We start from the raw sequence: 27,556 nt of genomic DNA, 5'->3' as shown, positions 1-27,556 counted from the left end.
AAGAAAAAACCTGCTCGTTGTAATTTTCGGGGTGATTTTTTGGTTTTGTTTGACGGCCGTCCCTGAGTGGTTGAGGGTGAGGGGTGGCAATGCTGCAAGGTTGCATCTCTCAGGGAGAGAAAGCGTGTTTTCTACCGGGAAGGAATAGATCAAAAGGGGAGAAAAGGTGCAAACAAAACCACAGTGAAACAGGGGGTGGGATGGTGGAGGCTCAGAACTAATCTTGTGCTCTCTGGGGGAAAACTGCCTCAGATTCCAAAGGGGAATTGACACAAGGAGCTCGGGGTAGACTCAATCCCTGGGTCTCAGTTTCCTGAGGTTCATGATTCCATAAAACACACTGCTGGGAAACGCTGCTCTGGTTAACTGATCAGTAGGAAAGGTGTAAAGGATGTCCTTACAGGATACAGCCAACAGGTTAAGACCTCAGCTGGTAGAAGTTGGTGTAACCCCTTGAAATCAAGAAAGTGAGGTCACATTTGGCCAGCTGAAGCCCTGCACTGACCCACGCATATGGGGCAGCAGTGCTGGGAGCACAGCAGTGGGGTGGCCGTGTCCCCAAGAGACAAAGCTGGGGGGTTGGAGGGTGGTAGCAAACACCATGTCCTCACGGGGGGAGAATAAAGAGGGAAATCACATCTAATCACTTGAGCAAACAGAGAGGTGGAAGGAGAATCCCCTTGGAGGAGCAGTTCTGAGTGCAGGATGCCGTCCTGCCCAGTGTGGGAGTCCCTCTCACACCGGCCAACAGAAACCCAACCCCACTATTTCCAGTGTTTCAGGCACCGGGGCTGGTGAGCAGGGAGCTGCGTTCCGGCCGTGGTAACCCCGGCCGTGCTTCCCATTTGGCTGCAGAGCCTCTTGCTGCCCGTGGCCGGTGGCTCCGATGGCGAAGCCACAAATGGTCCCGTCTCCAACCCCCTTAATGCCTATTGATCAGCGGAAGGCGCTGCCCCACGGGCCGCATCAGCGGTTGGGGACATCGATCGCCTTCACAACGCAGCAGCAGCCGAGGCCACCCGGGTGGCACAGAGAGCACAACCCGGGCACCGCACCACGGGGGAAAGCCCGATGCCTCCGCGTGTCCCGGTGCCACCCTGGGGCGAGGAAGAGGGGAGAAGGGGGGGGGTGACACCATCTGCCGCACCCAGAGGCGCTCGGCTCACCCACAGACCCCCCCGCAGCCCTCAGAACCACCCCAGCCCCACGGCAGCTCTCGGGTGAGGCCGGAGGGATTCGTCCCCAGCGGTGCGGGCGGTGGGATGGGGATGTCCGTCCCGTGGGTCGCACCCGGCCCCCACCCCGCACCCCGCTCCGCAGCGCGGGGCTTTGTCTCCCTCTAGCGCACGGAGCTCCGAAGCGGCTCCGCAGCGGCCGCAGGTGTCCGTGTGCCCTGGGTGTCCGTGTGCCCTGGGTGTCCGTGTGCCCTGGGTGTCCGTGCCCTGCGAGCGTCCCTGTCCTGTGAACGTCCGTGTGTTGTGGGTGCCCATGTGCCATGGACGTCCCTGTTCCATAGGTGCCCCCGTCCTATGGATGTTCGTATCCCAAAGGTGTCCTTGTTCCATAGGTGCCCGTGTCCCATGGGTGCCCCCATCCCATGGGTGTCCCTGTCCTATGGGTACCCGTGTCCTATTGGTGCCCTTGCCCAATGGGTGTCCCCATCCCATGGACGTCCCTGTTCCATGGGTGTCCCTGTCCTATGGATGTCTGTATCCCAAGGGTGTCCTTGTTCCATAGGTGCCCATGTCCCATGGGTGTCCTTTCCCAGTGGGTGTCCCCATCCCATGGGTGTCCCTGTCCCATGGGTATCCCTGTCCTATGATGTCCTATCCCATAGGTGCCCGTGTCCTATGGGGGTCCTTGTCCCATGGGTGTCCCCATCCCATGGTTGTCCATGTCTGGACCGCACCCCCAAAGCAAAGCTCAGAGGAGCACCTGCCATACAGCAGAGCTTCATCCTGTCCCCACACCTTCTGTATTGACTTTCCCAGTTTGTTCTGTTAAACAAATATTCTGGCAGGGGCATAGGGTGAGTTATTATCTTGCATTACAATATCCTGTCCGCTGATATATCTATTATTCATTTATTTTCCTATTATTCATTTATTCGCCGGGCGTTCAGAGGCAATCAAAAAGGCACTCTTGGTCATTTTGCTATAAAAGCATTTTTGATCCTCTTCTCTGCCAACTCAAACTTGTCTCTCTCGCTTAAAATACATTAATGACCCATTACAGGGGTGGGATCTGATGCCCTGCTTATATATAGGAACGTCTTTGGAGATTTTGAGATTGATATAAATAAAGCGGGGCTTGTTGTTAATGTGCTCATTAAGCAAGCAGTGGGCTGGGATGAGGAACACTACATTTTCCACTCCAGATTCCCCGGGGGCTCTCCCATCGTAGATGGTGATGTCTAAACCAACTGACACGTCGGGCATTCATCTGTGCATGTATCTTCCTTGGTTTCTGGACTCTCGCACCCTGACCTTCTCTGGGGGAGATGTCACTGCCCTACAGGGTGCAGAGCAGCATCAGCACCTCTGTCCTGCACCCTTGAGCTGTTGGCAGCCAGTGTCACATTTGGGGACCCCCAGGGGCTTTGGGTCCTTTCGTAGCCACGTTTCCCAGCAGCTAACAGGATGCTTGCCGTGAATGATGGGATGTGGAACATCACTGCCTGCCACCAGGCAGCTCTCAGCTGTGAGATGTCTCATTTCTGTTCTCCTCCCCATGACACTGTGGCCATTCCCAGCAGCGGTCACCCCCTGATGTGGCCTTTCCCCACTTCTGCCTTTGTTCCCAGTGTGGGACATGGTTCTCCAGCCCTGCAGACTCTGTGACCCCATGGCTTCCCCATCCCAACTGCTCCTTTTGACATACAACAAGAGCACCCCACCCCCTGCAAAGGGTTTCTCACCCCCTTTGTGCAGAACTGGCCCCAAGCATCACCCGCCGCACAGTCACCCTTGGGGTTCCACTTTGAGATGGAGCCAGACGAGGCGGTTTGCTGGTGTCCTACTTCTTCTTTAAGGTCTTGACTCTTCTCCCACTTCCATAAGTGATGTCTTTCCCCATACAACCTCTAATCCTGGGGATAGTGGGTTCAGCAAGCATCTGGACCCACAGCCAGGCCTTCCAGGAAAGCATCTCACCCCCTTCCTAGCCCCCAGGATTCCCCCACCCTGGAGAGAAGAAAGAAGCAACAAAAAGAGGGCTTGGATGGAGATCTCCCACCTCTTCCCAAGAGCTCTGGGTCAGACATCCACCCTCCAGTTACCACCTCCATGCTCCCATGCCAACTGCAGACACCAAATACCCAACGCCTCCATGCCCCAGGGCTGCAGCAAGCCCTGCGATGGGCACAAAGCCCACAGTCAGAAGTCGTTAATTATTACATCAGTGACAAACATTATAATAAATAGAAAAAAAGCAAATAACTCGACAACCCCCCAACCCCAAACTAATTGCACCAGCATTACAGAAAGGAAAAAAGCAAAGTTATTACTGGCTGCGAACATTCAGGCTCCTGAGCAAAGCCTTTCATAGGTAATTTCTGCTGTAATTAACATCTCTGGGGTTAATGGATCCAAGTTTCAGGGGATAAAGGGACGCATTGTTAGCAGCCCATGCTTCTGGCTGCGTCCTGGCCAGGCTGGGGGTGCCCTGACCAGGAACTCACAGCTTTCATCTGCCATTAGTGTCAGAACAGCTGTTATAGCCCGGAAATTAAAACTATTCACTGTAGTAAAGTTTTAATGTCCACGGTTTTATTTGACATCCCATGACTTATGGGCTGGATTGGATCCCCCTGCTCTGATCTGGTGGATTTATGGGCTTGGAAAAGGCACTGAGCCACTCTTTCAGTGCCGCAGCAGCCAATGCTACAGGCAAGGGACGTTGCTACAGAGAGATGGAAATCCGCTGTGCTTATCAGCCCGGCCCTAACTGCCCCACACATCTTCCTGCATCCTAACCTTTAGGGTGGATGGCACTTTGCACTGTGCCTCTCAGCACAGGGATGAGGAGCTGCATGCTGGCAAAGGGGAATGCTGCAGCAGTTGCACCCTGCATCGCAGCAGGCGAAGAAACGCTTCACAGATGGATTTTGCATCCATCCTTGTGGCTCCTAGAATATCTTCATAAGCCACAATGTGCCCTTAATCCCACAACAAAATCAAGTCAAAGAGCAATTAATATTCTGATACCTGTGGCTAGCTGAAGTGATATAGAGCTGAAGATTTCTTTTTCCATTTCACTCCAACTGTGGTTTTGTTTTTTTCCAGCCGTTCTCTGGTCAGTGGTTTTAGGGGCACCAAGGTTCACTTTTGTGGGTAACCTCCACTGTTAGCTGTTGATTTAATTAACTCAGGCTCCTCTGCTTTCTTGACCATACCAACCCCAGCAGGGCTGGATTTCAAGAACAAGCCTGGAGTATTTCTGCTTGGCAAAAATGAGGGGTTCTGGGAAAGCAGAGGGTCAATTTTGAAGCCAGATGGACAAAAAAATAAAAAGACAATGCTGAATAACCAGACCGCATGGCACGGGGAAGGGGAACAAGGAGCAGTCCACAACTGAACGGCACTGCAGATACTGCAGGTCTCAGCACAGCAGGGTCCTCTGGGACCCCTACCCCAGGATGGCAATATTGCTTAGCCCCAGGTGTGATCAGCAGCAGCTCTTCATGCCTGCTTTATTCTGAGGCTGAGTGTAAATGAAATGGTTAACGGCCAGCACTCAAGGCACAACCATGGGCCCACTCCAGGACACAGCACTGAATGGAGCTCCTGCTGCCCTGCAGGGACCTGACTGCATACACACAGCCCAAAAGATAAGAGTTTCTGTGCAGGCCAGGTCTAGAGATGACCCAGACACCAGGGATGGGACCCACGTAGCCCCAGAGCAGCCCTATAGCTGCATCTCTGTTGGCAGCACCTACAAGACCATGCCCAGGTGGGTTGTAGAGAAGCCAAACCCTTTGGGTTAGGACAACGGGCAGAAAGCAGCTACCTGCTGCCCCAACAGAAGTGATCAACAAGGTCATCCACCTGGACCCACGTGAGAAACACAGCCCAAGAAACCCAAGCAAAACCTGGGGATGTCCTTCACCACCTGCTGAACTCCCCTGACCTTCACTGGCAGCTGAAGCCCCATCCGAGTGATTGGTCCAGGCAGGTGCTGCCTTGTTTTTAGCAACATCATTGAAATTTAAATTGATTTGTTATTTATCCATCTGACAACAAAGAGAGAAAAAAAGTCATAATTCTGTGCGCTGGGGAGATTGGGTTCCTGTATCGCTGTCAGCTACATTAACTTACTTCCTGGATCTAAATTCAATTAGGGCAGCATTCCCTAGCATTAATAAATCAATACCAATGCCATTTTGATATATTTTGAATGTCTTTCATTATATATTTCAGGGCAGGGATTAGTGCTGAATTAGAAGTTAATGGGACGTGACAAGGCAAATCAAGTTGGGTAAGTAAAACCTTAGAGCCGTTAGCAATAATTGCTTTATGATGCAAAAGGTTGCTTTGGTGAAACAATGAGTTGTTGAACTTCTCTTGTTGGAGATAATCCCAGCCAGGGGGACTCTCTCTTTGCGATGGGGGAAGAGAATCATAGAATCATTAAGGTTGGAAAGCACACTAAGATCATCCATCCAACCATCATCCCGTGCCTGTGACCATATCCCTCAGTGCCACATCTACCCTTTCCTAGCAAACCCCCAGTGATGAGCAGTTAAACATGACCAGAAAGTCACTACTGGGGTTTGCACTGGGATAATGTGACAGCATCCTTGGCATTGGCATCCTTAAACCTGGACATCAAAGGAAAAAACCCAGATTTAACTGGGGTCAATCTGACGCCCATAAGATAACCCAGCCCTGATTTTGGTTGTGTTTCTCTGGGCAATAATCCCATAAGATCTCCTCATCCCCTCCTGGCTGCACGTGAGCCAGCTGCCTCTCAAATTGATCAGGACAGTGCTGATTGCAGATTAAGTGACTGGCTATCAGCGACCTGAATCCTGCCCATCAATCACTCAGTTCGGCCCTTTGCAAAACATTAGTGAAGCCATTCATCAGAGTGACTCTCCCAGACTATAAACCAGGCACCTCACAAAATAGAGCGTGCGACTGTTAAAGGTCTTAAAAGCATTTTCCCGTGATGAGTGGCCTGAAGGGAGCCATTCCTGCTGCATCTGGGGATGAATAAAGATGGAAAATAACAGTACGTCAATGGTGGTGCAACTTTGCTGTATGCATCCTTCAAGAATTCAGGTTGCTTGGGGCTTCGAAACAGGTGTGGCACAAGAAGCCCATGGATTTTGATGTGTCAGAAGCAGAGCAATTTAGTCTGAGATTTCCTCTGAGCCATCACCACTGAGTTTGTCACTGTTGTGTCTCCTAAGAGGCAGTTTCCTTTGAGTGTTTCCTTTGCAAGGCAAGCGAGCCCCAAGTCGCATTTATGCTGTACATAAAAGTCAGAATGTACCATTAAGAGCCATTCAGAGTCAGGGTTACTCTTTGAAACCAGGTGTTTCCACTTTCAGGGGCACCATGAGCTGCGAGAATGGGATGTTTATATGGATTTTCCATAGTTGGCTTGGAACAAAAAAAAACAAACCCACACAGAGCCCACTAAAGCATAGCCCTGAGAAAACAGGTACAGCTTCGTCCTTTGCAATTCATTAGGTCCTTCCTCTTCCAGCAGGCAGGTGCTGATCGACCCCGTGGGTTGGATGAGGGAAAGAGGCATAAAAAGACAGCATGCTTTTGATCAAAACCATTTAGCCCGGACCAAAAAAAAACAAGTAGCTCTTTTTCCTAGTGGACTCCAAAGCCTCATAAAAGGGTGCTGAAAGCTGCATGACCTTATAAAGCTCAGCCTGCAGTGTGCTTGGACCCAGGTCTGGAGGCAGGATCCGGCCCTTCCACCCAGCACGGTTTCCAAAATGCCCCCATGGGGGTTTGGCTGCTCTGAAAGTCCTTTTCTCTGTCAGAGCTCTGTGAAAAGCCAGAGACGTTTTTGGCCACATCTGCAGCTTTCCAAATTAAACAGGGCCTTTTCTGCCCACTTCTGAGCGACTATCGTGCAGATTTATAACTCCTGGAGGGCCTGGAAAGTCAGCTATCGTAGGCTTGGATTTAACTTGGCCATGGAGACTTAAAATTAAGAAAACACATTAATTAACACAAGCATCGATGAGGATTTTTCCACCTTGGTCACAGGCAGCACTCTCTTCTGGACAGACTCCTCTCGTCAGTTCATAAAATCATCGAATCATAGAATAGCCTGGGTTGAAAAGGCCCACGATGCTCATCCAGTTCCAACCCCCTGCTATGTGCAGAGTCACCAACCAGCAGCCCAGGCTGCCCAGAGCCACATCCAGCCTGGCCTTGAATGCCTGCAGGGATGGGGATCCACAGCCTCCTTGGGCAACCTGTTCCAGTGCCTCACCACCCTCTGAGTGAAATGGCAGCAGCTAAACCTGGACAAAGCACACCCCAAAGTGGGATGCTGGCACTGCATCCCAAGCAGGGAAAGCCTTGTTTATCCACACTTGCACAGCCATCCCGTGCATGAATGGGTTTTGTTCACCCCAAATTTCCCTGGCTGCTTGCACATGTCCAGCCATGCCCTCCTCTCAAAGGGTTCTTTAACTCCACCCGGGATGAGCTTGCTCAGCTCCTTGCAGCTCTCCCTGGATGTGCTGAAGGGATTTGTGCTCCACCAACTCTTGAATCTCGTTTTTCAGGCTCCCCCAAACCTTGCACATCCCCAAAATGAGTGAAGCAGCCCCACAGCTCAGCAGCACACCTGCCTGCTTCCCCCACCTTCGTGCCCACTGGGACGCCGACAGCAGCCACGATCAGTGCTGGTTTCCAGCAACTTCCCCATCTCACCCTGCAGAAGAAGAAGAATCAAGAATTGCTTTCCCCAGATGCATTGCACAACCTTTAAAAAAGCAGAAGCCCCACTTGCAGAGAAATCTGCTCTGGGCAGCCCAGACAAACCCCAAACCTCTTTGCCCACAGTCTTGAGCAATAACTTATCCCAGCCGTGATGGGGATCCTCTCTCCCCATCCTTCATCTTGCAGAAACAGCCCCGTGCTGCTGGCCGGCTCCTAGCCTAGGGAATGAAGGAGATGAGAACTGGAAAGCTCCAAGACCCCACATCTACATAAGAGGTGTTTGATTTTTCCTACTTTTAAGCAATCACAGATGTAAAGTCAACAGCCCAGGCTGCCGCAACCCAGAGCTGATGCAAACTCCCATTTATGTATGTGAAAATTGGACAAGGCGTTGGGTGACCCAAAGGGGAAAAAGGAAAAAAAAAAAGAAGAAGAAAAAAAAGAAAATGTTTCAAACATTCCAGAAATAACACAGGCAGTTCCTGAATTACCACTGCATTAATGGAGACTGTTCCACTGGCAAGCCATCGAAATCTACCGTAATCCCACAAAAATCGATGCAGCCAGAGCACTGCCAGCCTGGAATTATTTATGCATCTCTTTGGGCTCCTGAGCAGCATTTCTTCAAGGAGGCTCAGATGCAGCAAAGATGGGGGTAGCATTGCAAATAAGCACAGCTCCATTGCCATGGAACTGCCAGGAGGTCAGGAACCCAGAGGGACCGTGGTGCCCCATCCCTGGAGACACCCAAGTTGGGGGGATGGGGATCTGAGTGCTGATGGAGCTGTGGGTGTCCCTGTGCAGGCAGCTTTTAAGGACTCCTTCCCACTCAAATCATTCTATGAACAAGTGCGGGCTGAGGAGCACTGCCGGATCAAAAGCAATCAGATGTGGGAATGAACAAAGCCAGAAAACCATGCACACCCCATGTTAAGGACCATTGGACCAGCACTTCTCCTTTTCCACCCCAAGTAAAGCTCTTGTTTCCCTCCCTGGAGAAATTCTTGAGGCTCCTTTTCACCAGGAGCCCATCAGAAAGAGAGCAGGACTCATTCCATGAACATCTCCCCCTACTTCTTCCCTTTACTTCAGACATGACCTTTTGATTTCTCGGGTAGAGTGTAAATTACATGTCGCCAGCATAAAATATTAAATCCAATTTATATTTAATTATTGATGTTATTATGTATTCCATAGTAATGGCAGCAGGAAAAAAAAAATCCACACCACCATTAAATAGCTTGGTTGCATTAGCAGCTTCTTGAGGTTAGAGATCTTCCTCCGTTCCTTCTTAACGGTAAGATTGATGGGTATGAGGAAGTTTGTAAATAGTCTTCCAGAAATATTTTATCTGATTATTGTACCTATAAAAGGGAGCAGGGAGGGGGAGAAGGGGACTTTTTAAACCGCTACTAATTATTTGTTCAGATAAAGGGCAAACAGCTCGGCGAGCTGCAGGCAGCTAATGCTCTCCAGCAACCCCACTGGAGGTCGGTGGCTCCAATCGCCCCCGTAGGCAGAGATGGGGCTGGGGAAACCAGCCTGGGTTTAAGAAAAAAAAGGTGGTGGAGAACCACAGTGGTTTTTTCCAGCTGAGATTTAACCAGTGTGTTAAACTGGAGTTCGACATTTTTACTAAAATATTAATTGATGGTGTTTCGACTTGATTAAACTAATTTTCTCCCCATATATATTTAATGCCACGGCGACCGAAGGTGCACAGAGCTTTGTTGTGTAGGTTTGGCTCCTGTTGACCTCACGTGGGATGGAAGGGATTTGTGGACACAGAGCACATCCCACCGCCACGGATGGATCACTCTCTGTGCCACAGCAAGGGCTGATCCTCTCTGAGGAGCTCAGATCGAAGCACTGAAGACGTTACGTCTTTATGTCTACATTGCAGAGATGTGGGTTCGAAGGGTGGACTGTTGGGTGGATAAGGAATTGGTTGGATGGTTGTGAGGGTTGTGGTCAATGGCTCAGCATCCAAGCAGAGGTGGTCACAAGTGGTGTCCCTTGTGACTTCAGCGACTTCAGTGGCTTTATCAGTGACACAGATGATGCGATGGAGAGTCCCCTCAGCAAGCCTGCAGATGGCACCAGGCTGAGGGGTGCAGCTGACACCACAGAAGGGAGGGATGCCATGCAGAAGGACCTGGATAGGCTGAGAAGTGGATGCTGACACTGCTGGTGCCCCATCCCTGGAAGTGATTTACGGGGCCCTGACCTGGTGGGGGCACCCAGCCCATAAGGTGGGTGGGACAGGGGGATTGTGAGCTCCCTTCCATGCAACTTCCAGGTGCCGTGGAGCTGAGCTCCTCTTTCAGAGCCCTTCCCTCCCACTGGAGGGGTGGCTCCTGCACAGCACAATTGAAAGAACACCTCCCTCCTTTGATAGACTAAATGGAGAGAATCCGAGTCAAGAAATATAAAGAGAAAAAACTAATCTGGTGGCTGGCAGCAGTGTCACCACACTGGTGACAACCTTGGGAGCAGCCAAGCTATGGAGGCAGCTGGGAAGGGAAGATCCTCCTGCCCAAGTATGGCACGGAGTGGAGCCCACAGGACTCAGTGCTGCTCTCCAGCCCCCACCGACACCCTGCCAGCACCAAAACCAGCCACAGGTTTGCAGTCTAAAGGAATGCAAGGAAAGGGAAAGAGACCCACGGGGATCACAGGGAGCAGACGAGCAAACGGAGGAGGAACGTGCAGAAAGCTGAACTGCTGCTGCATCAGAAATGGGGCGGTTTGGTGAACCTGCACCCAGCCAGCTTCCAGCAGCCAAGGGAGCCTCCTTCCTTGATATCTCTCCCCACACACATTTGGACAACTGACAGAGCAGCTCAGCCCCGCATGCTGTCAGCAGATGGGCGCAGCTTCAGGGGGAGCATCTCCATTAAACCTGCGCTCGTAGGGACATCAAAATGCTCTGCGAGTTCCATTCCGTTTCCTGAAGTGTCATCTTAAAAGTCAGAACTGTCAAACGCGTTGTGTCAGTGCTTCAAAATAAAGCACACTCGTTTGCTGATGGGAAAGATTTTTTCACTTATTTAGTTTTTTGTGCTTAGAAATGTCCCTTGGCTGCCTCTTAAAGTCGTCCACAAGCCTTTTGCAGACAGTCCAGAAGATAAAAAGTCAATTTTCTTTTCTTGATTGGGTTCGTGAGGAGCTCTGTGGGTATTTCCAGGGAGGAAAACACAAGGACTGCACCCACCCCCAGCAGGACAGAGACCAACACGATGCTGCCAGTCCAGGGACCACAGTGGATGACCCCATTCCCCCTCCAGAGCCCAAGCAATGGGACAGCCCCTGGCAGCTCCAATTTTACCCTTCTGCTGCTTTCCAGCCTTTAACTTTCCCAGGGCTCAGACACCCCATTAGAAATGTGGGCACCACAGCAGCCCAATAGAACAACAAAGCTTTAACAAGTGTCACATTTCCCAAAGAAAACCCCAATTAACCCCCAGTTGCCCCAACCCTGTGGGGCAGCTCAGGTGCTGGGCTCTGCTCCACATCACCCCCCATCCTGTGCTCCACTTCTGTGGGATCACAGGGATCTGTCACAGAGCTGCTCCTTGCTACATCCCCTTGATTTCAGCCCATCCCTCTTTTCCATTCCCAAGAAGGAAGCAAATGTTGTGCTCTGCTTCCATGGCCACATCTGCGCCCAGCTTGCTGCCTTCCCAAGGAGCTGCTCTCAGCATTTCAGGCTTTCAAGTGATGAGACCCACTCCTGCTTCTTCTTTTAGGCAATCATGTTTTGCCAGGTTTTGTTTTCCCCTAATAACACAGCGCTGTGCCCTGGGTCCATCACTCAGCAGGTGGAAAGGAGTTGAGTCCAGGTTAAAAAGTAATTACTTTCCTTAACAGGTTGTTAATTCCATGCTACCAAAGGATGCTCCGGACACAAGGAACAGTGTTAAATATCACCCTGAGCCCTGTGCTGGTTATTCTGTGCCTCCCCAAATCACAGCCATGTGCTGAGATGTCTGACATGGGGACAGAGCAGCCTCAGTGTCAGCTGCCAGAAAACCAGAGCATGGTGGGGTTGGAAGGGATCTTGCAGACCATCCAGTTCCAACCCCCCAGCCATGGCACGGCTGCCAACCTCTAAGTCAGGTTGCCCACCATTAGGTCAGGTTGCCCATCACAAAGTCAGGTTGCCAACCACGTGCTGGCCTGGGGAAGCACATGTTGGTTATTACCATCCTCCTGCTAATACACATCAGGTTTTTATTCTACTGACTTACTCCCTTTGACGCCTAAATCACTTCCAGCCAAGTTGTCTGTCAGGCTCTCCGATCTGGCAGCACAGATTCCCGAATCTATGCAGTCCACATCTAATCCTAATTTGCATTAATAGATGTTTATATAGATAAAATAGATGAGCTACAGCCCAACCCATGGCATTCCTCACAAATATCCCCCTGAGCTCTGGGTACACCACAGCCCCGCACTGCGACTTCTACACCTAAAACCATCCCACCCTCCTTCCTTGTCCCCAAAAAGACCAAAATTTGTGGTTCTCTGCTATGTCCTACACACACACAGAGCGCATCCTGGTTCAGATCCAAGCTCAGAGGGAAACAAAGACAGCTCATCCCTCTCCAGAAGGAGGGATGCAGAGTGCGACCGGCGCGGAGCTCTGCTAATTTTACCCGTGCTGGCTGCAGCCTGCAGCCACTGCTTCTCGTTACGCCTCCCGTGGAGCAGCAGCGCAAGCACGCAGCATTTTTGCAAAGTTACGGGATAGCAGAAATATCCTCATTTTGTTTTTGTGCCTTTTTTGTCTTTTTTTTTTTTTCCCTTGGCCGCTCGGTCGCTGCTTCCAAAGTTGGGAAAAAAGAGCAAGAGAACAAAAAAATATAGAGCGATAAATAGTAGACAAATGTGTAAATAAACTGTTTTGTTGGGGGGAAGGGGTGGGTCATGCTGCAGAGTGGGAGAGGGAAGGTGTTTAAAATGCAGAGAATGGTTTTTTTTTCCCTTTGGATGTCTATGGGATTGGCAGCAAGGTGGGCGCTGCGGGAGGAAGAGGTCCCGAGGAGCTGCGCCTGGAGCTGCTTAGCGCGGCGCTGGCGAACACATGTCACCAAGCTGAGAGCCAAATGCAGAAGGAAACAGAAGGTGACAGGAAAGATACCGTGACTAAAGGGATCTTCCAGGGCTCAGAGAGGAACCGGCTGTGCCTGGAGGTGGTCGGGGCTCTGCCGGAGCCGATACCGTCGCGGTGCCACGCAGGTGGTTACGGGGCGGCGGAGCAGGAACACAATTGCAGAAGTGACTCTTCCAGGCTCACGGTTCCTCTGTTTGTTTCCCAGCACCGAAGCCCGAATCCAACCCCAGATCTGCACGCTCAGAGGGTTTCCAACCCCAAGCTGAGGCCTCAAACCGGGCATCGCCTCTCAGTCCTGCAGCCCAACGCATTCTAACCACAGCCAGATGCACCGGAGGTTTTGCATCAGTGCATTTTTATATTTTGGTGCATTCATCACTCTGCACTCATGGTCCCTCCCAGAGCAGAAAGCAGTGCACCCATGTGCAGAGGATGCTCCGAGCACCTCCTGCACAACGACCACAAAGCACTGAATGGGCCACAGCTCAACAGACTCCCAGCATAGGAGGGGCTGAACCTGAGCTTGCATTTCCCTGCATGCAAACCCTTTTCATGCACACACGCAGCAGCTCCCAGCTCTGCACCTCCATGAGAGCCACGCAGAGCCGTCTCACCCGCAGCCCCTCTGCTCCTTTCACCAAAGTTTCACCATATTAAGCAGCTGAACTGCATCATCCAAAGAGTGTCAAATTGGTTTTAAATGGTTCTAATTATAACCAGGAAGTTTTAAAGTGTGTGGGTGGAAAGGAATGCAGCAGATTAATTTAATAGCAGTTACCACGGCACAATAGTCCTTCAATTAAGAGTTCTTTCTGGCTGGGCTTTTTTTTTTTTTCTCTCTCTCCCTGTTAATAATAAATGTCACAAATGAGAATAGACATATTACTTCATCAGATGCTTTGGCATATCGTGTCGCCGAAAGCCTTTAGTGCAGAAATAGTAGCTGAAAGAGTAATTTTATAAGGCTTAGCACTCACTTAACACTTTAGAGGCCAAAATCAGCCCTCAGAAGTCATCCATTCGGCAGCACCTGTTGTATCCCAGCAGCACCCAACACTGTGAGCACAAAAAGGAGCACTCACAGAGCAGAGGGACTGCAGCCCCAGTGTGCTGTACTGGGGGGGAACTGGGAGAGCTGTGCTGCTGATGGACCACAGCTCGGGGTGAGGTGCTGCTGCTTACCAGCACTGGCTGTCCTTTAATATTTAATGACAGCTGAAGTGTGCTTCCCATGCAGGGGGGTCACAAGAAAGCGATAATCAGACGGGAAGAGCTCAATCTCTGCGGTGGCAAAATGCATCAAAATGAACATCAGTGCTCATTTGCAAACAGCAGATCAGGGGTGAGGGGCTGACGGCTTCCTCACATACCATCAAGTGACGGAAACCAGTAGAAGTTGGCTAAAATCCCCCAAATCCAGCTTCATCTTGGTGATTTGTGCACAAGTTTGGAGGACGCAGTATTGAGCAGATGCCCGGAGGGACTTTGGTACAGAAAAACAACGCTCAGGAGGTAAACAGGGAGATTTATTCTTTTACTTTTGTGGTTTTGAGATAGTTTATGACAGCAGGCTAATAACTCACACACCAAAATGTGCATCGATCCGGGATGATGCGACGTGACCCTGCAGCCCTGCAGCCACCTTTGCCTATGGGACAATGCCTGGAGCATCACAGGCTGGGGATCCCTGTGGGTTGCAGGGAGGAGCAACTCCAAGGTCCCATATCCCCCGGGTGCTTCCCAATGGGAGTGCCCTCTCCGTGCTGCCCATCACCCCCCCTTCCTTATTCCAACAGTAGGACCACAGGTTCCATCCTTCCCACTTACTGACAGCTAATTAATTGCCACTTGTTGTGTTCCCCCAGAGGAGCGCCTGTCCCCACTGATGGATCCGTGCTGCCGCATGGGGACCCGCAGTTATCCCCATCCCAGTGGGGCCCAGCAGTTCCTCCTGCATTGGCTGCACAGAGCACGATCCCACTGAACAATGAGGGATGTTCAAGGGCACATGGGTTGGCTGTTCCCAATCTGAGCCTGAAAAGGGGCGAAATGCTGCTGAGCAGCCCTGTAGCTCTTCTACTGTTCTGCAATGGCATATTTCTTTGATATATACTGTAAATCTGCTTCATTTGAAATTCACAGTTAATGACTGAGGTGCTCTCATCCAGGAAACTCCACAAGGTTCCGGCTTTTAAGGGAAAAGATGTAACTGGGCAGGAGCTGAGCAATGCAGTGAGCTGCCCCGCTCTGCAGGCACTTAAGAAGTCTCCAAAAGAAACATCACCCCCCCATGGAAACACTGCAATTTACCAGCAAAGAGAAGGCAAGGGGTGCTCCTGTACCACCTCCATGGGATCCTGAGACACAACAGGGGGGCTTTGGGAGCATCAGAGTGCTGCAGGGTCAGCATGGGAGGTGGTGGGCCAGGCTGGGGCCAACAGCAGTGGGATGCATCGCTGCTCCCTCCCCTCTCCCTTAGGGCTGCACTGCATGTCTCCCACCCCAACATCCCATCCTGAGCTTCAATCCCAGACCGGTGCAATGTGAAGGAAGGGGACTTTGGGCACAGCTCACCCACTGTCCCCCATTGGGGTGAGCCTTCCACTTTGCCCACCCAGTAGCATCAAATGCAAACCGTCGCCTTCATTTGAACTATATGATCAGGAGCCTAATTCAATACAATTAGGATCATTGTTTGAGGGTTGAGCATTTAACTGAAACCCTAAGCCGGCCCTGCAGTAATTTGGCTGTGGAGGAATTGATTTTGACCATCAGCACTTTCTCATTTTCAATAGAGTACAAACGTAACCAGGTTAATTTCTGTTAAGCACATTACCCAGGTACTTTTTGCTCTCCAGCCCAATGATTATGTGTCTGATCTGAAAGATTATAATTGCAACCCAATAGGACACAAACTGTAGTCTATGATTGAAAGGAATAGGCCTGAAAGAAAACCAGTTTCTATTCTCCCTATAGAACAGTCTTCACTTTTCCCCTTTCCAAATTTCTTCATGGCTCGTGTTCTATGTGCGATACAGCAGCACATTAGATCTGTTTTGATCAGTAAATACATCCTGATTAGTCTTATCTTCAATCATAGAATCATGGAATGGCTGAGGTTGGAGGGGATCTTGAAGACCATCCAGTTTCAGCCCCTGCTATGGGCTGGGTGCCCTCCACCAGAACAGGCTGCCCAGAGCCCCATCCGTGGCCAAGGACACCCCCAGGGATGGAGCACCCACAGCTCTGAGCAGCAGTGCCAGCACCTCACTGCCCTCTGAGTAAAGCATTTCTTCCAATCATCTAACAAATATCTCCTCTCTTTTAGTTCAAAGCCATCCACTTGTCCTGTCCCTATCAGACTGTGTAAAAAGTCAGTTTCCCTTCCACTGGCAGGCTCCCTTCCAGTACTGGAAGGCTGCAGTGAGGTCTTGATGGATCCATCTCATTGAATCAACGATTTGGTCCTATGCAAGTTTGAGGCCTGATTTCCTCTCCTTCACCCAACACTCCTGCTTGCAAAGGGCTTTGCATTGTGGCCAGGCAGGAACACTGCAGGCACAGGGTGCTGCCCATACCCTGCTGGCCCCATGCTGCAGGGAAAGGATTCTCCCACCCCTAAGGACATCCTTCCCCCAGCACTGCCACCTATCACAAGCACCAGGACCGGGATGAGTCTTGTCACCAGCCCTGCCTGTACATCATTCCTCCTGTTCATCAGAACGTCCTTCCGCTTATAAAGCACCTTTCATCACGAAACAGGATGGAGTGCAGCAGCTGTTGAACAGCACGGAGCTGTGCTGTGCAGGGCCGGGCAGGAAGTGGAAGCAGCTCCAGCAGCTGCTGGGATGGTGCAGGAGAGCTGTGCTCACGCCACCGCATGCTGGGGCCTTATCGCATCCCCCAGCACGCTCATGGCTCCCTCCTGACACGCAAGAAGCCCATGTGGCACATAGCTTGTGACAGCACCGATGCAACACGCAGCAGCTGGGGAGCTGCACCCCACAGGTCGTCTGCAGGACAGAGAATAGCAGAATGGTTGGGTTGGAAGGGACTCCAAAGCCTCTCCAGTCCCATCCCTGCCCTGGGATGGGTGTCCTCCACCAGCTCAGGCCACCCGCAGCTCTTTCCATGGCCTTGAGCACATCAAGGACGGGGCCCCCACAGCTCTCTGTCCCTGCAACCCGCAACAGTGCTCACACCAGGAGCAATGCCCACGTGCTGTAGGGTTGACCAGCAGCTCCACGTTGTGGCTGTGGGACTGGGTTGTGGTGACACACACACAAACCGTGGTACAGCACACCAAAGACACAGCAGTGCACGTCCAAGCTGAAGCATGGTAGATCCGGCTCCCAGCAAACCCAAAGCACAGCTCTGCACATGCAGCTTTGCCCTGGGAGCTGCAGCAGATCAGCCCTGCAAGGACAGAGCTGGAGGCAGCACTGTAGGGCAGAAGCAGCACTGCAAGGCTGTCACTGTGGGCAGGGATGCTGACCAACACATGGTGCCCCAGCTCAGGAGAATGGAAGGGTTTCAAGCACCACCTGAGCAGAGAGAGCTGGGCATACAGCAGCACCTCTCTTAAGCCACAGTGTGTGTTTTTCCTCCCTGCATAAAAACTACTGCAGTTGGAACCTTCCCTTTCTGCCTCTCTGGCATGAAGACGAATGGCACAAACCCTTCTGGGCTCAGTCCTCACGATCTCCATGACGCCAGGAGCAGTGGCAGCCTCCCAGGGCTCAGCCGAGCCCTGTGAGTGGGAATTGTCTTCAGATCCAGGGCTCACTACCTACAGGGCATGCAGGCTTGGCTGCATCCTGGGGAGCGCGTGGTGGCCTCTGTCATGCTGGAGCCACTGCTGTTTTTCTGAGAAACAGCTCCACATACTGCTACCCAGACTGCTGGAGCAACCCCAAGAGCTCCATGCTGTGAACACACCAGGGTGCACACACAGAGGGCACTCAGCTCTGCACCCTACGGACCCCTAATGACAACTTCAGGGTTGCTGTAGTGGGTGGGAGATAATTGATGCTGCTCTCCCACCACCTCTCACTCAAACAGGACCTTCCCCTTTGAAAAAGACAAATATAACCAAGATGAGTCAGTTCCTCCGAGCTCCCATCCCCTGTACAATGTGTAACTGGAATTTTTCATTTCGGCACTGCAGGGGAGGCATAACTTGAGAAGACAATGGAGTCAGCTACAACCCAAAAAAACAGTGCCAATTCTGTGCGCATGAGAAATAAAAACATTTTTGAAATCTAAAAATAAATTAACTGTAAATGACAGCGAGAGCAGATCTGCATGTACTCACTGTCAGCCTGCGCAGGGCCCGTCCCCTTGGGTGCATTCCCTGCTCTTTCAAGCCAGGCTGTGATCTGCAGCGGTGTCATCAAGCCATGGACACACTCAGCACCTGCACCAGGAGCTGGGCTCCCTCAGATGGAGTTGGACCTAGAAGTGAATGCGCCAAACAAACCAGGAAAACCTTTTGAGTTTCTGCTGTAACTGCATGATGGAAAAGAGAAGGGAAAAGGGCTGCACTGAGCTCGGGGTTTGGCTGGTTCAAGGCACTGCACAACACACAGAAGCCACTGAGTTTTCTGTGATTAAATAAAAAGGAACGGCCCCGCTTTGCAGAGGGTCACCCTCTGTTATGGGGCTCAGCCGCCTTCCTTCCCTGCTGCTCAGCCTTTGTTATCTCCTGCTTGGAGGAGGTGAGGAGTGACCCAGAGCTCAGGTGTCACAGAACATTTCCTGGGTGCTCCATAAGGGACATCTTGTATGGGGGAGCTGCAGGGCCTGGCTGACACACCCCCCTAAAAGCTCTATGATCTGAAACTGACGGGCAGTTCTCACATGTGGTGGGGATGGACGTGGCCTCTGAAGCCAAGCACCAAATTAGGGCACACGAGCAGGACCAGATCTGCCATTCTCCTGCACAAGCCCTGGAGATGCAGTCAGTGGGGCCATCTACGAGATGGCAGCTCCGTTCACAGCACCGTTTCCACCACGTTGGGTTTCCTCCCTCTCCTCCTCGCCGTGTAACGCTGTGTTTGATATTTTTGATCGCTCAGCGTGAACCAGAGTTTGCCAATGGCAGAAACTGACGTTAAAAGAGAACAGAGATGGCTGTGTGCACTAGAGCTGCCTCCACATCCACAGCCATCACCGCCGGTGCTGTGTTTCCCTCTGCTGGAAGGAAGGCTGAGCTCAGGACATCGATGTGTAACAGCTCTGAACTTTCCGGAGTTTGGAGCTTCTGGCTGTGCAGTGCTGCACACAGAGCTGTGAGCATCTCAATACCCCACCAGCTGCTTCCTCACAAAGCTTTGCATCACCCCACTGATTCCCCAGCAAGGAGAATATGTATATATACGTTGATTTAGCCGTGTTCATCAAACACAGAGTAATTTCGGGCTGCCTGCCCGGCATCTATCGGTGCCTGGAGCACAGCAGGAATTTTAAGATCGCCGGCCAGCTCGCACCACGACGAGGTGACGAAGCCTTCAGTCCGCGCTTCTCGCCGCACAACCCGATCCTGAGGAAAAGGAACCAGCCCGGCCGGGGCGCTGGTACCTCCCGCCCGCCGTGGGGCGCTCGAGGACAGCCCAAGGGAGACGTGTCGTGGGAGGAAGCGGAAGTTGGTGCTGGGGGCGGAAGCGGAAGTGCTTGCAGTGCGGAATGGCGGCGGCCGTGTCGGCTCTGGGCGGTTTGGGGGATGTCGGTGACGGGGTGAGGCGGCGGCGGGGGGCTGGGGGCTGGGCTGCCGGCTTTTCTTCCTGCCGCTGGCTGAGCGGGGTTGTTTCAGGGCTCCTCGGGCTCGGAGGACGAGGCGCAGCCCAGCGCGGCGGCGGCGGCGGCGGCGGCGGCGCAGAAGCGAGAAGAGCGGCTGCGGAAGTTCCGAGAGCTCCACTTGAAGCGGGTACGAGCCGGGCCGGTTACACGCGTGCTGCCGGTGTTACGAGGGGAAGCAATGGGGAACGGCCGTTTCCAATCCGGTCCGGTGTGGGTCGCTTGCGGCCGCTGCTTCCCTTCAAGGATTCGTTCCCGATGGCCGATTCGGTCCTTCCCGTGTTGGGGGCGGGATTTTGTAGCCTTTTGTTAAAGCGAGCGCTTTACCTGGTGTGCTGTGTCAGGAACCGGGGCTCAGAGCTCACACACGTGCACTCACTGAGCCGCTTCAATCACCTGGGATCTGGGTTTTGTTGTCTGTAGTCATTTTTGTGTTCACGTAGTGCTGCGTCATCACTGGTGTTAAATGTTTTGTTCCTAGAATGAGGCTCGCAAACTGAATCACCAGGAAGTGGTGGAGGAAGACAAAAGGCTCAAGTTACCACCAAACTGGGAAGCCAAGAAAGCTCGACTGGAGTGGGAGTTGAAGGTAGAGGAAAAGAAGAAGGTAAGAAGAGTGTATTGTGGCTTTTTGGAACCCTGCAGTGACACTCCACTTTCAGTGACAGAGTCTGGAGAGCTTTTGCTGGAGTTTCCTCACTCCGCTTTCCCTCAAACTAGGTTCTTGAGGATGTATTTATAAATTAGTTCTGCACTAGAGGCTGACCGGATTGATCTGTATAAGCTTTGAGCTTAATCCATGGGCATTATATTGTTGCTTGGTATTTGTGCTCTATTAGGAATGTGCAGCAAGAGGAGAAGACTACGAGCGAGTTAAACTGTTAGAGATCAGTGCTGAAGATGCAGAGAGATGGGAAAGGAAAAAGAAGAGGAAAAATCCAGATCTAGGATTCTCAGGTATGTTTAACGACACAATCGTCTGTGTTTTTAATGAACTTTTGTTAATATTTCAAGGTGAATCATGGAATAAAAGCCTTTACTTTAACAGCAATTTGGTTTTTTCCAAAGATTATGCAGCTGCTCAGCTGCGGCAGTACCAGAGGCTGACCAGGCAGATCAAACCCGACCTGGAGCAGTATGAGAAGCTGAAGGAGCAGTAGTAAGTGCCACTTCAGTCATCTGATCATCAGTGCTGGTTTTATAAATGACTACTAAAGACTTAAACAAGTCTTTCAGCACATGTATGTTTTCATATGTACTATTTTAAGATGATTCTGAAATGCACAACCTATTTGATAATCTAATACTGCTACTCTCTACTTCAATAGGTAGAAGACAGCACTGCAATTTATGAGGTGTTTTTTCTTTTCAACCTCACAATTACTTGCTTTGATGCAGCACTCCTGTCTGTGAAGTTATTTAGATGCACAAGTTGTTTGCTGTTTCCTAGTCGTATTTGTTTTCTTTAATGTTTGGGTGCTTTTATTTTTGAAAGTTCAGCAGGTTTTGATATTAGAAATTCCCATATCTGCTTTCAAATGAAGATTTTAGTGCTGATTTCTGTATCTTGTATAGGCACGTTATTAAGTTTATTAATAGCTTAGGATCAGCATGTTCTCACTGCATCTTCAGCTCCTACAGTTAGAAGTTAAATGTCTTGCAATATTAAATTAAAAAAAATCAATTGTATCTTAGTACAACTTTGTAAACTGCTGCTCATCTGCTGTTCTCAGTGGTGAAGCACTCTATCCAACATCTGACAGCCTCCTCCACGGAACTCACGTGCCAGATAAGGAAGGGATTGACAGAATGGTTGCAGATCTCGAAAAACAGTGAGTAAATGAGATAATTCCTACATGTGGCATTTCTTAAGTACACAGACCCACCCACAGGTCACCAAACATTGATGCTTGTCTTGCAGAATTGAGAAACGTGAGAAGTACAGCCGGAGACGTCCTTACAATGATGATGCAGATATTGACTACATCAATGAAAGAAATGCCAAGTTCAACAAGAAGGCAGAGCGCTTCTACGGGAAGTACACAGCTGAGATCAAACAGAACTTGGAGAGAGGAACAGCTGTCTGAACTGGGACATCCAGCACAGAGCATGCTGCAGCCCTCCTCTACCTGTTAAAGTTCAGTATGATTTATCAATTTTAAATCTTACCAGAAAAATATTTGTAGGCCCCCATGAAGCAATTTGTGAGACCACCAGCATGTTTCATACAGTAGATTTGCACAGTGTATGCCTGCAGTTGTATATAAGCTTTACTTGCTAAGCAGCCAGCTCCTCCAGTGTCACGTTCTAAATAAACTCTCACTCTGATTTAAAATGTGTCAGTATCTTTAATTCTGTAGAAATAAAGAGTATTAAAAGAAAAGCTTATGGTGATGGCTCCACAGGGCAGCCAGACATGCAACAGATTTCCATTTGCAGAAGGGTATCCACCACAGTTACCTACAGACCCTCAATTTGCCACAGCTTGGACAAGAACTACACCAGTATGAAGGTCTATTTTCAAGATGACCTTCAAAATTATCTTGTCACATCTTCCAATAGTAGCTAAGTGAAATTTAAACCTGGAAATAACCACTTAGAGGTAAAAATAAAAGCCCAATACTTGACACACAGATGCCAGTGCAAAACTGAAGTTTATTTACTTGAAGTAAACAGTTACACAGTGTAATTTAACTGTACAAATTAACAGCTACTGAGCTATTCTTTAGAAAAAATTACCCACCTGTTAAGTTTTAGTCCATTAAAGCAATACAAAAATATTTACAAATATACACAAGATTCCATCTGTGGCTTCTGGATCACTGTGCTTTACATCTGAAAGAGAAACCTAAGATTCCAAAATTAAAGATATCAAAATAAATACTCAACATTAACAAACCCTCAAGCTGATCAGAAAACTTCAGACCTCACTACCCAGGTGTTGTTATACTGCAGTCTGAGAAGAGTGAGCTATCCTAGCGTGCTCGGAACAGCGTACATTTGGGTGAGAAGTTTAGGAACTTTTTCTCCTCCTTCTTGACAGGAACCCACTGCCCATAGGGACTTCCCTTTCTGTCATCTTCTCTTCCTGGAGAAATTGATGGTTCTTTAACAATATGGCTCGCTGGCTTCTGTTGTACTGGTTTTGCCATTGTATTCTGGAAAATAAATTAAATTTTTAAACACTAGAAAGATAAAGAATGTACAAAGACCCAACAACTTCAAGAGGTTTACTTGTATTGACAACACACCTAACCGATCCAGAATGCTGAATAACCACCCCACCCCAGTTCTGCATTAGTAAAACATAACCAAAGATGCAACTTTCAGTGTAAAACTGAATGCCAGAAACAAAAAGTTCACAGGCACTGAACATTATGAGCACAAGTGTCTACATCCACTTTAAACACTACTGTAGTACATTTACAGTACTGTAGTGCTGCAGTACTGATCCAACTCCTTCAGGAAAGGAATTGTGAAACCCTTCCAGTGTTACCATTACTAAGATGTTTGATTTGGCAATCACTGCTGTGGAGACTGATAGAGGAGGGATCAATTATGGGACTTCCATCTTTGGAAACCACACTTACATTAGGGCTGAAAGAGATGCTCCGTGCAGTTGCTCTCTCCATTCCACTTTTGGTTATGACTTCTGTCAGTCCTTTGGGTTGCTAAAGAAAAGCACACAACACTTCAGTGGCAGGATACACCACTCTCTGCAAGTTAAGGCAGCCTTTAAAGTTAACAACTTTCTTTACTGTTGTTTCAGATATTTACAACAAAAGTAGCCAGAAGCTACCAAATGTGCCAACAGATCAGCACTGAGTTCAATTTGGAAACCAGTATTTTTAATCAAGATCCTTGTGCCAATTCAAGGACCTGATATGACCTGAAATCCATGCCCCAGTTACAGTCTTAAAGAGTGTTCAAATGATTCAAAGCATGGAATGCCATACAATGAAATGTAGTGTCAGAATAAGTCGCATGAAGTTCTGCACGTTAATCCTGCAGAGCTTTGGATAACAACAATAAACTTATCTGCAAGTGATGCAGGCCTCTTCTTCTGTACTCTCTCAACATCTGGAATATATTGCATATATTATGAAAGGGATGCCTGTACCATTTGTCTAAAACCTTTAGCAAATTTACTTCCATTTGAAATAGCAGCATTGGACAGATGTAATAATTACTGTTGTTTTGTACTTAGTATGAATCAGATTAACACAACAGAACACAGTCAAACTAGAGCTCAGTTTAAGATGCTGAAGTTTCTCCCTCCCTTAAATTCACAGCAGCTACAGCCCACGAGACCCTTAATTACCAACAGATTTTCTTCATCATGTCTGGAACCATAGTCATGATTTCTATAAGACAGAAATAAAGCATGTAAAATGCATTGTGTGTTTGGGTATGTAACTTCTGGGAAATAGTTTATTACACATGACAAGCTTTTAACTGTTAGAAAAGGTAGGAAAATTAAGAAGAAAAAAAATAACAGGTTTGCTAAGGAGTCTCCTTGTTTTAGGTTGAGAAAAAAAAATAGTTTCTGTAATGAGCAGTAAAATACTACCATCAAGAAGTTGGAAGAACTACAATTCTCTCCCCTTCCTAATGTTACAGCACCAGGGGAAAGCCTGCATGTAGCACTGAGCCACAGCACAGCCTGGGTTGGAAGGGACCTTAAAGATCACCCAGCTCCAACCCCAGCCACAGGCTGGTTGCCACTGGGACCCCATCCAGCCCAGCCCTGAATCCACTGCCCTTCAGAATCCAGTGTACTTGCAGTGAAAAGCAAAGTCTACAGTGGTTTCTACAGCACTTTTTAGCATTCTGGTAAACTTCAGTTCTTTGTTCAGGAGTTTGAACTTGTAATTACCAACTCCCCAGTAAGGAAAAAAGAACCGTGGCACATCCATGCAGACCACAAGTCCTTAAGTGATCACCTTTTCACTCACAACACTCCAGTTCATACTTACCTCATCTGAATCCCCAGAGTCTTCATGTTCTTTTTTAATATTGCTGCTCTCCTTAGCAGCAGTACGGATCTTCAAGCTAGCAGGCAAGACTATATTTTCTGTTCCCAGAGCTTTTGCAGCATTAGCCTTTGCAATTTCCAGAAGTTCCCTCTTTTCTAAAAGAAGAGTGATATTGATTTTTAACATGAGGTATGCATACATTCAATACAAACCTAAAAACTGCAGCTATTCTGCCTCTGCACTGAAGCATCAACTCTGATGGATTTTCATCTCAATTTGGGAGATTTAGCTTCAGCTGAAATACAGATATGCTCTGATCTGCTTACTGTTCCCCCCCCCCAAATACATTTTTTATAGATGTACCAAGATTTCCTTGCAATTTGCTACCACCATTTATGCCCTATAAAGCAACTACAGAGACTGCAATTTATCTAGTTAATAAAAGCCCTGTTTTCAAGTGCTCACACCCAAAGTCTCACATTACCTTTCTCACTCAGGTGCAGAGGTGACCTACTCCGAGACCTTGTTCGTGACCTGCTTCTCCAGCTCCTGTAAGCCTCAGGATACACCGTCCTCCCAAACCCATAGCTTCTTCTGCCTCTTGAACATGACCTGCTTCTTGAATAGGACCTTCTGAAATAGGATCTTCCACGGGACCACGACCTACTGCGCGATCTGTACCTCGGAGGGGTGCGGTGGTACCTCCTGGAGTGCCTGGAGTGGTACCTTCCTCTGTATCTCGTGTAGCCACGAGATCTCGAGCGGCTTCTGGAATAGGAACGGGAGTATCTTCTGTACCTTCGGGATCTGTACCTTCGATCCCTAGACCTGGATCTGGACCGGCTCCAGCTCCTGGAAGAAGCTGATGAGGACGTACTGGAACTGGACTGTGAGCTGCAGGAGGACCGACTGGATGACCTCGATGATGACCTGTCGCAGCTTCTCTTGGATCTCAAACAATTCTCTGTTTTCTTTGGTGAATTGAGAGTCAAATCATCCATGAAGTTCGCCATATCGCTGTTCTTCCTGGTCATCACTTCTTCCTTGCAGGTACTTTCAAAACCCGATTCTGTTTTTATTTTTGTTCTGCAATATCCAGTCTCTGTTCCTGGGCAAGGGAGAGAAGAGAAGCAAATGAAGAAGCAAATCATTTACACACAGCAATTTCCATATACACCACCACCAAATATTACGACACACAGCACACAAGGAAGAAGTTCAAGGAAGTTCAAGTTAAACGCTGACAATTTTTCCTGACAATTATCAGGATGTTTTAAGCATGACATTTTTTAAGCAGCATCATTTCCTGTTCTGTGGTCAGACTTCTGGAACACGCTGTCCAGGAAGTGGTCAAGAAATGTTTACATCTTGTGCTGAAGGACATGGTTCAGTGAGGAGCTACTGGTGGTAGGAGGATGGTTGGACTGGATGATCTTAGAGGTCTCTTCCAACCTTGGTCATTCTATGATTCTGTATGAAAGTTTAAGAAGGCTTTAGTGTAAACCACGAGTAGTTCTTCCTGGAATTTTGAAAGGTTTGTGCTGGCTTTAATACCCTTCACACAATTTCTGTTAAGAAGATGATAGTTAGTATTATTTACCCCAAACAAAGTTTTCAAGGTATTCAAGCTCCCATCAATTCTAAGTGCAGGAGGTGCAAAACAGACATCTGCCTTCCAGGTCAGAACAGACTTCATGCTTTACCTCCACAGTTCTATGTAAGTACAACCAATGACCACAACCACATCATACTACTAAACTACACCTGTAAGGTCTTACACATTCTACACACCCTGTGAAAAATACAGCTAAGAGACCAAAGGATGTGACTTCTTAAGGGAATAAATAAAAACAGCTTCACCATTCAGTACATCTATATTATTAGCATTGCGTTAACGCTCAAAGTTTGCCTGCTGAACCACTGACCTTGGATTCATTATTTACTGCCAATAAGAGCTATCAAGCCAACTGTAAGAGCTGATTAAGCTCAACGCTGTTCCTCAAGCAAATGAAGGAGGCTCCAGAGAATCACAGAATGGCCAGAGTTGGAAGGGACCTCAAGGATCATGATTCTCCAACCCCCTGCCACACGCAGGGCCACCAACCTCCACCTTTAACACCAGCCCAGGCTGCCCAGGGCCCCATCCAACCTGGCCTTGAACACCTCCAGGGACGGACGGGGCATCCACAGCCTCTCTGGGCAGCTGTTCCAGCACCTCACCACTCTCTGTAAAGAACTTCCCCCTGACATCCAACCTCAATCTCCCCTCCTTCCACTTCAAACCATTTCCCCTTATCCTGCTCTTATCTCCCCTTTCCAAGAGTTGATTCCCCTCCTGTCTGTAGGCTCCCTTTAGGTACTGAAGGCTGCAATGAGATCACCCCGCATCCTTCTTTTCTCCAGGCTGAACAAGCCCAGCTTCCTCAATCTGCCTAAGCAGAAGCCAAGGTCATGGGCACCGCTCATGGCAGGGGAACACCCCAAGTATCTCCCCGCCGTCCCACACCCAGCTCAGAAGCCAAGCAGGGCTTCGCGTGAAGCCACAGCCGGCCGCTTACCGCTGGGGGCCGCCGGACATCCGCGCTGCTGACTTCCGTGGGACCCGACGGCGCTCCTGCAACGACACAACGGCGAGTGAGTTCCGGCCGTAGCGTAGCATAGCATAGCACAGCTCAGAACAGCCCGCAGCGAACACCGCACTCACCCCCCTCACCATCCCCTCCCCTCTCTCCCTTCCTCCCTACTCACCCCCC

The 27,556-nt window shown here is 49.5% G+C and overlaps 2 protein-coding genes across 3 annotated transcripts; one reads left to right on the top strand and one right to left on the bottom strand.

Annotated features, from left to right (window-relative positions):
- Positions 1-19,661: 19,661 nt before the first annotated feature.
- On the top strand, positions 19,662-22,162 carry SYF2 (SYF2 pre-mRNA splicing factor). The gene is made up of 7 exons (XM_010723408.2): positions 19,662-19,767; positions 19,844-19,957; positions 20,309-20,434; positions 20,667-20,784; positions 20,896-20,986; positions 21,561-21,659; positions 21,749-22,162. The coding sequence occupies exons 1-7, from the start codon at positions 19,717-19,719 to the stop codon at positions 21,912-21,914; spliced, it is 765 nt and encodes a 254-aa protein (XP_010721710.1). The 5' UTR covers positions 19,662-19,716; the 3' UTR covers positions 21,915-22,162.
- Positions 22,163-22,462: 300 nt separating this feature from the next.
- On the bottom strand, positions 22,463-27,479 carry RSRP1 (arginine and serine rich protein 1). 2 transcript variants are annotated; one of them, XM_003212513.4, is made up of 5 exons: positions 27,362-27,468; positions 25,288-25,911; positions 24,804-24,958; positions 23,418-23,498; positions 22,463-22,985 (listed from the first exon to the last, which is right to left on the bottom strand). In XM_003212513.4, exons 1-5 carry the CDS (start codon positions 27,465-27,467, stop codon positions 22,803-22,805), a joined length of 1,149 nt encoding a protein of 382 aa, XP_003212561.2. In that variant the 5' UTR covers position 27,468; the 3' UTR covers positions 22,463-22,802. The 2 variants fall into 2 exon arrangements, with proteins under 2 accessions (XP_003212561.2, XP_019478387.1); XM_019622842.2 differs by lacking the exon at positions 22,463-22,985 and having other exon boundaries at positions 23,418-23,907; positions 27,362-27,479.
- Positions 27,480-27,556: the final 77 nt, after the last annotated feature.

Source organism: Meleagris gallopavo, chromosome 25 (assembly GCF_000146605.3).
Source record: "Meleagris gallopavo isolate NT-WF06-2002-E0010 breed Aviagen turkey brand Nicholas breeding stock chromosome 25, Turkey_5.1, whole genome shotgun sequence".
Lineage (NCBI taxonomy): Eukaryota > Metazoa > Chordata > Aves > Galliformes > Phasianidae > Meleagris > Meleagris gallopavo.
The sequence above is the reverse complement of the archived record's forward strand: the minus strand, read 5'-3'. Positions and strand labels throughout refer to the sequence as shown.